Raw genomic sequence first — 12,251 nt, 5'->3', positions numbered from 1 at the left:
TTAGTATGTTGTGCTTCCAGTCTTAAAAACAGATGCTCTGTCTGCCTCCATATGACATCCAACACCCATTCTGTATAGAGAAAAAAGTAAGACAGGCAAAGAATACTATTTTTTTTCCCAGTTCTGGGTCTGACCTTGGTTGTACTGGTTTGACCTGCAGCCTGGTTGGCATCCAGGTTCCTGGCTGAATGCTTTGAAGTAAGAGTAAAACCAGCCACGAGAGATTTCTCGTGCATGTGCTCTGCCACCCCCTGATCTTCACTGTCTGTTTTGGCTGGTTTTTTTTTTATCAGTCCTGAAGTGGTAAAGACCCTGTGGTATCAGGAATTCTGCTCTTGTTCTTGCAGAGTTTCTTCCATTAATTCAGTTGGAAGATGAGAGGAGAGGGAACAGTGTGAAATTTGTGCCTGCTCTGGGAACAGTGACTGCAGGGCTGTTAAATCTAATATCAAGCTTTTGATGCTGGCGTTGTTCCTGTGAACAGGATCCAAAGGCCAATTTAATATTCTTATGGAATCGTGTCACCACATTAGATGAGCCTTACTCCCAGTGAGCTGCTATTCATTAAAAACTATCTCCCTGGCAGCAAGGCTTTCAAAAAGTCTTTTTTCAGCATGGGCACAGCACAAACAACAACTAAAAGTATTTTTCTTCATCAAGGTATTATGCATCCGTAAATCAGTATCTTGGTGCTACCTGGCACCTGCTGGGAAGGGTGCAAATCCATTTCTATAGTTGCTTACACTTCTTTGTTCTCATGGCCATGGGAGTTGCAGTTTGTGTGATGCTGTGGGTGAGATGGGAACCTGTAGGTCTGTGAACCTCCTTGCTGGCTTTAGAGAAAACAGAGCCCAGAAAGGCTGAGGATTCTCAGCATCTTGCAGGGCAGACACAGAGATTATAGTCACCTTCTAGTTTCCCACCTAGTAATTTGGTTTAACTCAAAGTATGTTTTGAGAATTACAAATGGAGAGTCTGTGAGCAGAAGGAGCTGCAGCAGCCCTATATACAGCTTGTATATCCATCAGTCTATCAGCATTAAATACTCTGCTTTGTGGCAAAAGCCCTGAATAATTTTCAGAATAACTCTATTCTCAAGTGTAAATAGAATAAGCCATAAAGCATCTACTCTTTGCTATCAGAAAAGATCTGTGATGGTGTGTGATTGAAATACTTTATTGGTGGCTGGTATCTGTTGTTACTCAACCCTAAGAAAAATTAATTTGAATCCTGCTTTATTTCTCCGTGTTCTTCTGCTGCATGACTTTTGAAAACCTGTTAGGATATACTAAGCCCAAGAGATGTATTTCAAGAACATCTGATCTCTGTGTCTTGTTTTGTCCTGTTGGCTTTGAAAGAGTCTCCAGGCTCATGTAGCTTGTGATACCCTTTGAATAAAAAGATGCAACAAAAGAAAACACTCAGAAAATCTGATGTAATGTGTCACTAATGCCAGAAGAGGGTAGGCCAGTTCAAGAGAAATTTGCTTGACTTTTGTGCAGGTAGCAAGTGGTTTTGGAAAAACACCTTATGCACTGAAGATCTTTTCATTGCAAGTGTTGGGATTAATTAGATTGTCCCTGTGGCTGTTGGTTATTTTTGTTTAAGTTTATTGTTACTACTGCATGTTCAAAAACTCACTTTTCTTTCTCTTCCAGCTCCTATGTTAGGTTTGATATAATTCGAAGGATAATGACAAGGTTTTTTGGAATTGAAGTTATCATGGTGATGGGGATCACAGACATAGATGACAAGATAATAAAAAGAGCCAATGAGGTAGGTGTTTGTTGCAGTCTTTGACTAACCTTTTGGTATTTTCTAAGCTTCTTATATAGGAAAATTAACCTGGCTTTGGGGTTCTTTTATTGAGGTATGTTTGGTTTAATTAGTAGGTAATAAAAGTTGAGATTTTTGGTCCTCTAGTGTGGCTGTAATGGGTCTGGGAGTGAGGAGGGCTGAGTGTCAAGAGCTGTGGTAAATGGGTACAGAGCTGTGTGATGGGGGAGGCAGAGAGGAGCTACCTTACAGCACTCACAGCTGGGATTCTCCTGCCCTCTCCCCCTGCCTGAGAGGCTAGAAGGGAACAAAAGCCCTGCGTGAATCCTCAGCACGGTGGAATTATCCCAAAACTTAGCAGCCAGAAGGGTTCTGGGCAAGTTCTGGAGAAGTGTTGTGTGCCGGGATCATGGAAGGCGGTACCTACAGCGCTGCCACGTGGGGCGAGGGCAGTTCCTGGAAGGTGCCGAGCACCATCTAGCTGCAGTGTCAGCACCTGGGAAAGCTTCCCCAGCCCTGCCTGAATTTGTCACCCACAGGAAAGTTAACGTGGTGTGTAGGGGTAAGTCTTGATAAGACAGGAGCTGTAAGTGGTTCTCAGCTGAATTTTAGTCTGACCTTTTTTACCAGATCAGCTTGGTGAATGATTATTTAAATTCTTTTTTTTTTTTAATTGTTTTAAAAACAGTTTTTGAACCCTGAAGCACTAACAGTGTATTCTGTATTTTTATTCTGCATTTTGAGTCCTTTTTTTAAATTTGATTTTAGAATCTATAACTCACGTGTTTGGGATCATAAGTGAATGTATTGGATTGAATTGCAGTTGCAAGCTTTAAAATAGTTTATTGGAGCCAGATAATTTGACAGCTGTTCCTTTTACTTATCTTTAAGTAAACAGTTACTTTCTCAGTTAAATATAGGCCCCTGAATTCAGATGAATACTAGCACACCACTCATCTAGAAATATGTCTGTTCCCTTAGTCCATTTACTTGCTGTTTTCTAAGGCAGTAAACAATTCCAAAACAAGCAAAATTTAGGCATTTTAAATCCATGTTTGCATTTTAAAAATTTTCCTCATTGACAGAACATCTTAGAGATTTTGTCTTTGAGGAGGGGGGAATGACATGTTCTTGAAAGATGTGTTGCTTTATTACATTCTTTGGTTCTATGAAGTCATCTTTTCTTGGCTTTTTTTCTGGTAACCTTTTGAAGTGTTTGCTCAACCATTTGGTTTGGATGGCCAGGGCCTTTACCACAGTAGCCTGCTTTTGTTGTTGGAACTTGTGCACCTGAAGCATTACAGTGGTAGAATCGATATGCTGAAGCTTGTTCTTCATCCTCTGGTAGGATTCATCATGGGGAAACCTCAAAGTTGGATACTAGTTTATGATGAACTGCATGCCATCAGTGGTCCTTTGAGAGCGAGATGACTCTCTGTGTGTTGAACATCCATCTGGATAGGAGGAAATTCCCCCTCTTCTTTCTGTAGGCACCTTTGTTTCTTTCTTGATCAAAGAAGTAGCTGAGCTGTCTGGGAAGATGAATCCAGTCACTGGTCTGTAGGCAGAGGCATGTCTTTGTTTTTTGGTGCTGAGCATTGTCCTCATTTCATTGCTGCATGAACATCTGGATTGTCTTCACCAGAACCTCTGCTTTGTCCAGGAGTTTGTACAAACAGTGGTAGCCACCTGCTCTCTCAAATCGGAGCCCGTACAGATGCTCCAGTAATGAATTAGAAGTGATGAAATGGGATGGATGTTGTTAATGATTCAGTTACCTGCAAGATGGAGAGACTGACAGTATGTTGTCTTCTCCTCAGTAGTTTGTTCTCAGAGAAGATGTAAAAGCATGCATTTGAAACACTTTGATACCATGCTGTTGCTTACTAGGGCAGGTTTTGCTGTCGTGCATCTTTCAATCCCTGGCCTCTTCTGAGTATTTGAGAACAAGTACCTTAGCATGGGCAAGTACCTTTCCTTTTGGGTTGCATTTTCTCATCCCCTCTGCAAGAGGAACCTGTTCATGTCCCATGAATGAGAAATGTAGAGAAGGTGCTTGAGAAACGCTGGGCTTGGCAAAGTGTGGAACTGGCTTTCAATATTGAGATCTATGAGTACCCATGATCTGCTGAAATAGCTTATTTTTCTTAATCACTGAAAATTAATATCTTGTCTCATCCTGCAAGTCTCTGATCTGTCTTTCTGACACGTAGGTGGTATTGGTGTTTCCTGTCAGTAAGTTGAATGGTTTTTATCTCCTGTGTATGGTAGTATATTTTGTCACTGGAAATGAAAGACACTCTCAAAAGGAAAATAATAAGAGAGGGAAGAAGTTTATTATTTTAGTCTTTAGTTGCTTTCTCTTAAAAGAGATATATTAATATTTGGAAATTGAGTAGCATAAATGAAATACTACTTCTAAGTTATAAATAACTTACATCTCCTCCCTGTCAATGTTAGATTAATAAGCATTTCTGACTCTTTACCTTGGGGGCTCTCTAAGTCTTTCAATTAGCTATTAGCTGTCTGAGAAAAGATTGTCATATTTTATATCATTACTCTGATTTATGATTTGCTAATCTGCTTCTCTTTTTTTCAGATGAATATATCGCCAGTAGCTCTTGCTCGTATTTATGAAGAAGACTTTAAACAAGATATGGCTGCCTTAAAGGTACAAATACTCAAGATTCTAAATTTAAGACTATTTCTAAGCAATTATTTTGGTAAAGAATCTGGTTTTGAGAGTTTAATGTGAAAAAATAAATTTGTTGCTTGGAAACTGAGCGCTGATTTACTTTTTCATTCCTTGAAATGATATTGCACATCTTTTGAGTAAGGAAATGTGGGGAGAAGCAATCCTGAGCTTTTGAATAAGCAAGTTACGTTTCTTTAGGAACAGTTTTTTTCCATATTTAGTAGATCCTTGATTCACAGATATTGCATATTTACTATAATGCAGAAATAGCCTGATTGAAAGCACAGGAAACACAAAATCTTATTTCACTGATTTCAGGTGACTTTGCTTCTTGTCTCCCTGTCAGAAGCAGAGAGCGAGCCATTGGGAAAATCAGGGTTTTTCTTTGCCACCTCTCAAATATTTTTTCTATGTGTGTATTACCTTAAATACTGCTTATCAATTTTTATGATACTTGCAACTTTTTTAAAAGATACAATTGAGGAGAATGTTCTTTTTAGTTTGTTTCTTAGGGTGAAGGAACTCATTGGCAGTGTGATAATGTGATGTTACTCTTTCTTTAAGGTCCTTCCTCCTACGGTATATATGAGGGTGACTGACAATATTCCTCAAATAATTTCCTTTATAAAAACAATAATTTCCAGTGGGCAAGCTTATGCAACCTCGCAAGGTAAGACTTTGAGCAAAGTAACTCCTTGTTCAGCACATGTATAGGAAGCCACTGCTCTTAGTAATCCTGTTTTGGAATCAGATGAGATACCTTGTGCCAGGCTTTCCTTCTGTTGCTTAACAGGGTGTGAGTGAATTGTTTCTGATGACATGAGTGGGCAGAACAGCTATTACTCAATTTATAAGTTAAATGTAGCTTATTATTTATTGTAATTGTTTACTGTAATAAACTGCTGTCTAAACTCCTTGGGGAAATCCTGGCCTGGTTTCTACAAGAAAGCTGGGGGAACCTCTGAAGAGGAGCTGTGTACTCCTGTGTGCTGTAAAAGATGTGTCTGCAAAGCAAAATGTGTGGATTTCTTTTTTAGCAGAGCTGGTGGTTGTAGAAGAGTTCAAGTGCATTGTAACTGGACTAGGTGTAGCTTGAGCTGCAGTAGGGGAGGGCATTGCTGATTGTGCATGGGCAAGGGAGAACCTGGGAGATCCCCAGAGTTCAAAGTTATGCTGTGGGCAGAAGGTTGCTGCAAAACACGGGACATCTGTTACTACTTTTGCAGTATTTCTGAATTTCTAAATCAGAATTTCACATGGGAGTGGAAGAGCACTTTATTTTGCTTTCAGAGAAATGTTACCAAGTTCTCATCAATGTACCCCATTTTTGGTATGCAACTAAACATTTCTTTTGTATTAGGCAATGTTTATTTTGATGTTAAATCCTGGGGAAGAAAATACGGAGTGTTCACTGCTACTAACCCTGATACCCAAGATGAAGCAGGTAAGTTTATGGCATGAGCTAGTTTGTGTTAATGCATTGTTTGAATGCATTTTGCATCTGCATGCAAACTTTCATTCAACAGTCTGATACAGTTTTCTAACCCATTGTGTATAGCTAAGTTTCTGGTTAATTAAGGTTACAGTGCTTGTGTAGTTACTTTTTGAAGCACTCACTGTTGCCAGTGCAGGAGGAAACTTGGTTTTTCTTCTTCCTTTCATCCTTCCCTCTATACATTTGTTCTGGTACCTTAGAACAATTAGGATTCTCAAGCAATTTTAATTATATACTTGGCAGCGCTACATAGAAACTTCACAGTGAGGTAGTGTTCTTGCTGTTGCAGGAGCCAGCAGTGAGGTACTCAAGGGAAAACACAAGGAAACCTCACCTACCGTGTTCTTGTTGGGGCAGTTGCACTGCTCTGAAGTTAACTGGGTGAATTGCTTCCTTCATTACTTGTCACTGGGCTAAGCAGCCTCTTTGTGTGAGAGTGAGCAATCTTCATAGGCTGTGCTAGAGCAGGGCTGTACCATGGCTGTGGGGATTTTGCTCCAGTTCCTGCTTTGCAGGATTTGCTTTGCTGAACCTCTGTAAGTAAGGATCTGATCAGGTCTCTGCATCAGAGAATTTGATTCAGGTCTTCTGCATCCTTCCGCAAACTAAAGTTCAGTATTTCATCATTTTAAAAAATCTGTTTGTAATTACTGAAAATGCCTTGGAGGCTGATGCTCAGGTCCAGCCAGAACTTCTCACAGCTCTGCTCTGGAGTTGTTTCAGCGTTACAGCTTCCAGAGGGAATGTCAACAGTTAGTTAGAGGTAATTACTGACTGCAGAGAGCCAGCAGCCTCCTGGGCTGCACAGGGAGGAGCATTGCCAGCAGCTCAGTGGAGGTGGTCCTTCTCTGCTCAGCACTGGTGAGACATGCTGGAGTGTAGGTCTGGTGCTGGGCTCCCCAGAACAGCAGTGGAGAAAGGCCAGCAAAGGGCCACAATAATGATGGAGCATCTTTCATGTGAGGAAAAGCAGACAGAGCTGGACCACTCAGCCTAGAGAAGAGAAGGCTCAGGGTAATCCTACCCATTTGTATTCATACTGATGGAGTAGAGGAGATGGAGCCAGGCTTTTCTCTCTGGTGCTCAGTGGTGGGACAAGAGGCCCTGATGATGACTTGAAACTCAGGAAATTTCATTTAAAGCTAAGAAAAATCCTTTTTACCCTGAGGATGGTAACACAAGCCATGTTGCTCAGAGAGGCTGTGGATCTCCATCCTCAGTCAAAGCCTAACTGGACACCATCCTGGGCAGCCTCTGTAGCTGCTCCTGCTCTGAGCAGGGGGTTGGGTTAGACTGTCCCCAGATGTGCCTTCCAGCCTCAGCTGAGACTGATTATGTGTTTTACCCTGCTTCTCCTCTAGTCACAACTAAGTACATTCTTATTTCTAAAGATTTTGACAATTGTTTTGTTTACAACTGAGAAGTTGAAGAGTGCTCTTTTGTAGGCAAAAGAGGGTTGGAGTCCACAGATACTGGTCACTCAGAACTTGGCAATCTAGTGAAAGAGCCCAGGTGAAGATTCAGTGGAAAAAACTAGGTTTATATTTCTGTATTTTTAGTTCTTGGGAATTTTGAGTTGTATGATTCTAAAAGTGAGGTCGTGTATTTGTCTGAAAGAAAGTCCAGAGTCCAGAGCCCTGTTCTGTGGCTCCTGCCAGGGTTTGCTGTGTATTTGACTGGAGGTTAGGAGTCAGCAGAGATGAGCAGCCCTGCAGTATTGTAACAAAGAGGACTGCATCCTTGGCAATGCAGTGAAGGAAAGAGCAAATACAACTGTGAGGAAACCTTTGTAGAGAACCCATTGGTGAAAACGGTACTGAAAAATTGCTACTGTCCAAGAATAGATTCTTATCTCTGTACACATTGTTTTATAAAATCTAAAACACAAAGTAATTGTGTCCCAGAGAAAAAAATGTAGGGTGTTTGTTTGTTTGTGTGTTGTGTTTTGGTTTGATTACCTTTTCTGCTGTAGTGCAGTCAATTTGTCCTGGGGAAACTGGCTGATATGTAACTAAATGAATGAAAAATAAGGCAAACCAGGAAAGGATAAAAGGACTGGTAGGATATATTAAGGAATCTTGAATCCATCTTTGTAGATTGTTGAAATCTATTTCAATATTCCAATATTTCAATTTTCCCCTGTGTGAGGGGGAAGAGAAGGAAGTTGTAGTGAAAAGAAGTTGATTGAAGGGGATTAAAATCAGACTAGTTCACTAAATACACATTTCCTCTTGCTTTCATTTGGTCATTTTTTTTCTTTGAGGCATATCCCATTAACAAATCACTTATTCTTGCCAGTTGATTCTGATAAACGACATGGTAAAGATTTTGCCCTGTGGAAGGCTGCCAAGCCTCAAGAGCTATCTTGGAATTCTCCCTGGGGAAAAGGACGACCTGGATGGCACATTGAATGTTCCACAATATCAAGGTCAGATTTCTTGGATTTTGGTAAATCTAATGCTGTTTTTTGTTTTCAGTCACAGTACAATGGTAGCAGCAGTATTGAAAGTGTTTTCTAATCAGTAGGTAGCACTGGTTTTAATGTGACCATTTTATGCAACTTGGGATGTCACATGTGGCCCAGATAAGCTCTGCTTCACCTTACTGTCACAGCTGTCTCTATGTTTTGGCACCTTCTCTTGAGTCAGACTTGGTGCTTAAGATAGGGCACACGGGATCACAGTCCATTAGCAGTCTTTTAACTTGAGCTGAGTAACCAGAGGTGTGGTGGAAGTTATGGCACCTCTTCCATTTGCTTCCCTTCCACTTCTAGCAGTCTCCATCAGCCCTAGTTCAGGATGTAGGTGTCAGGAGGACAGGGTGTGGGATTACAGCTTGATCTATGAGATCTTGCTGGCCTTATCTTAACAGCAGCTGTGGATGTTCATGCTAATAATCTAAGTGCTATTCAGCATTCTTGCTGAGTAGTGTTTTGCTTGCAGTTGGTTTGATGTAATTTGCTCTTAATTTGAAGTTTCATTTTCACCACAGGAGAAAAAGTCTTCTTTCCTGGAAGATTGATAGTGTACTTAGTTTTGCATTAGACTCAGATCTTTTTTTGGAAGCTAATAAGAAATAGTTTAGATCTGACCTTGTTCAGCTTAAATTTTCAGCTAAAGCTGAAAGGAGGTGGAACCAGCTGCTTTAGGTTTTTCTTTCATATGCTTTTCTGGTGCACCTGGTATTGTTAGTCTTTTCCACCTGCTTGTGGAAAGTGTTTATAAGGGTGATTTTCTGTCTGTAAATAGTTTCAGCATAGTGAGGCAGCTCTTAAAGCAATCAAAGTGCACAAAATCATGCTGTGTTTGATGTACAACCTCTGACAGAAGTGCACAGATAAGAAATGCCAGTTACAACATGGCTTGTCTGCTAATGCAGTGCTGCTTATAGTCTGCATTTCTTTCTCTAAAAATGTGTTTTACTGAGGCTGGATGAGGCTTCTGCCATATAAATAAAAGACCCACGGAGAGCATGATTGTAGTAATCTTGGACTGTGACAAATTGAGAGCTTACTTTGATAAGTGACCTAAACCAATTTGCTGACCCAGTCAGCTGCTGAAGGTCCATTTTAAGCAATACTTGCTTAGCTGTCTGTTTTGCCAAGTATCTCAAAGCACTTTAACTATGTTAGGTGAGTTAATTTTGATAAGTCTGTGAATGAGGAGTCTCTGGTCTCTAGAGCAGCCCTGGAGGAGGGAATCCCCTGCTTTGTCCCCTTCAGGTCTGATCTTCTCTATGCATTTTTCCTTGTGTGAGGTGGGTGGCTCCTCCTGTCCCTGTGCATTTGCCATATCCATCTGGCACCTCTCTCCAGCTCTTAGTGGTTTTGTTGGAGGAAACAGCAAGTGCTCCTCTGTGGGTGGCACAAAGGAAGGTGAGGGTCAGCCCTGGGAAGATTTGTGCTTTAGCTGGTTTTGAAGTGGGCAGAAGCAGAGAAGGATGCACTTGGGAGATGGTGACAGCTGCTCTTCCTTCCTTCCTCTCTTCTCCCTCTTCCCCTCCTTGTCTTTTCCTCCTGTGCCCCAACAGCTCCTGCAAAGCCATTGTGTGGCTCAGTGTTAGCAGGGTGTTTGTCTCAAAAAGGGACCAGAGTATTAATGTTTAGCCAGCTACCATGAGCACCTTGTTAAGGTAACATATGGGAGACCTGTGTGTTTGTAGGCCTTGCATCTTTCCCTGCCTGAGTACTCCTGGTTTCTGAGCACTTAAGGTTAACTCACATCCCTATGAGGCTGTAAGTGTAAACTTTGTATAACAAGCAAAATAAAGTTGCTAACCTGCCAAGCTTGCCCTGACTGCACACACTGTTGTTTGAATTCTTAGAGAAAAGGGACAAGATAAGGAAGAGTAAGACCAAATTTATAGAAATAAGTTGTTAGGTTTACACATAAAGGCACCTGTGTGATACTGAAACTGTAGTAGAACAAGGAAAGGAGACATCCTCTTTGCTGTCCTTGAAGGTAGAAAAATAATTGCTTCTACTAAGGAAGTAATTGTGAACAGATATGGGTCCTGTCCATACATGTTCTGCTGCAGTTTTGGTATCCAAGGTATGTGTAAAGTCTTGTTTTAAAACTGCAGTTACTAAATTGTGCACTTAAATATATGTTGTTTCATCTTATTTTTGTCTGCATTGCTTTTTACAAAAAGCTTTTGTGGTGTTCTACTTACTGATCAGGAAAATATTGTTACAGTGCAGTGTTTGGAAAGCAGCTGGACATCCATACCGGTGGAATAGATCTTGCATTTCCTCATCATGAAAATGAAATTGCACAGTGTGAGGTGTATCATCAGTGTGAGCAATGGGGGAATTACTTTCTGCATTCTGGTAAGTAAAATATTGATCACTTGAGAGGCCTGTACAAATACAATAGTTTGGGTTCTTTAAGTTTGGCATTTCATGCTGTGAGAACACGTTTCACTGCCTGGCATTATGGAGAACTGCTCCTTGCTCCCTCTGCATAAAAGTGCTTCATTCAGGGAAGTTTGTGCTGTGAACTACGTCACTGATGGCTCTAGTGCTGTTCCCATTGATGGAAATCTTGGCATTTGTTCTTCCTCTTGCAGTTGTGGTGGCTCTGGATGGACAGCTGAAGTCAATAGAAAGTCAGATTCAAGCCTGCAGCCTCTCTTTTGCTGATTAGTATTTTGGGCAGGATGTCTCTATGAACTCTGGAGGCTGCTTCTCTGAATAGAAGAGCTGCAGAGTTAGGCCTGTGGTGCACTCTGGGAATTATGCGAGCTTTCATTTTTATATATTTGTACTGTTTGGGATGAATATTGAATTCTAGTTTCAGTTCCCAGTGTAGAGCCTGTTGTAAATCAATAGCAGTTGTCCAGAGGCTGGTGCATCCTCCAGGGTGTGCTTTGTTCCCCAGGCACTGTGGAATCCTCTGCACTTCCATTGAGATGCACTGGTTACTGCTGAGGGGAGCCTTCTGTTGACAAACCAGTGAATCTGGCTTTGCAAACTTGGAACTGAATCTGTAGGGGAAATATACCAGCTAAATAAAGAATAGTCAATTAAATCAAAAAAAGAAAAGGGGAGAACTTAATTCCAAGGGCAGTTTTTATACTGAAGTTCTCTAGGAGCTGACAGATTGCATTCATTAAGTCAGAAAGTCTTGCTGGAGGATGATGGTGTGAATTATTTAGGGCAAATGAATCAGCTTCAGAAACAATTTATTCTGCTAACAGACTTCAGAATTTTAGCAGCTCAGAATTGGAGGAGCAGTCCCCATTAGAGGAAGAAAATCCCTGCACTGGGGATAAATCTTATAAGGACTTTATTTTTAGACTACTTGTACTCTGGGAAGAGCGCCAAACCAAAGTTATGAAAATCCTTGTATTTTGTGTTCTTGAATGAAATCATTCTAAGTACTGAAACTCTTGGAAGAGGAATATTAATTCAAATTCAGATGTTACTGGTACCTTTTTAGGAAAACACAGTCCAACTATTTTTAAGCTTGTCTGCCTGAAGTTAATTAAGTCAGTATTTAAATGCCTTTGCAAAAGAGAGAGGAAGTAATCTTACCCAGGCTCTTCCCCTTCTCCGAGGAGAATTTTGGCTGTGGGTTTTACTTGAGTCCCAAGAGCTGCAGGTGTCCAGCTGTGTCTGACAGCCTGAATATGCTTATTGAGTGTCCCAGGTTTAATGATGCAGTGGTGAAAGTGGCCTCACCTGCTAGCAGACAGGACAGACTGTTAAAGCAAGGTTTTTTATCATGGGTAGCTACTGTAGCTGGTTCTGCACCAATAGATATTTTGATTCATTCCTACTCTCCA

The 12,251-nt window shown here is 41.0% G+C and overlaps 1 protein-coding gene across 3 annotated transcripts in view; it reads left to right on the top strand.

Moving 5' to 3' along the window:
* Nucleotides 1-12,251, top strand: part of CARS2 (cysteinyl-tRNA synthetase 2, mitochondrial) — a 42,713-nt gene that overhangs the window by 10,479 nt on the left and 19,983 nt on the right. For 2 of the 3 annotated variants that reach the window (XM_039714122.1, XM_039714121.1), the window contains exons 3-7: nucleotides 4,376-4,447; nucleotides 5,036-5,141; nucleotides 5,832-5,915; nucleotides 8,265-8,394; nucleotides 10,661-10,794. In XM_039714122.1, coding sequence (XP_039570056.1) covers nucleotides 4,376-4,447; nucleotides 5,036-5,141; nucleotides 5,832-5,915; nucleotides 8,265-8,394; nucleotides 10,661-10,794 — 526 coding nt within the window. Of the gene's footprint in view, nucleotides 1-1,658; nucleotides 1,777-4,375; nucleotides 4,448-5,035; nucleotides 5,142-5,831; nucleotides 5,916-8,264; nucleotides 8,395-10,660; nucleotides 10,795-12,251 lie in introns of all 3 variants that reach the window. The other variant, XM_039714120.1, reaches the window with a different exon arrangement.

This window comes from Passer montanus, unplaced genomic scaffold, assembly GCF_014805655.1.
Source record: "Passer montanus isolate IOZ18808 unplaced genomic scaffold, ASM1480565v1 scaffold3, whole genome shotgun sequence".
NCBI lineage: Eukaryota > Metazoa > Chordata > Aves > Passeriformes > Passeridae > Passer > Passer montanus.
Note: the sequence above shows the minus strand (reverse complement) of the source record. Positions and strands in the feature narration are given on the sequence as shown.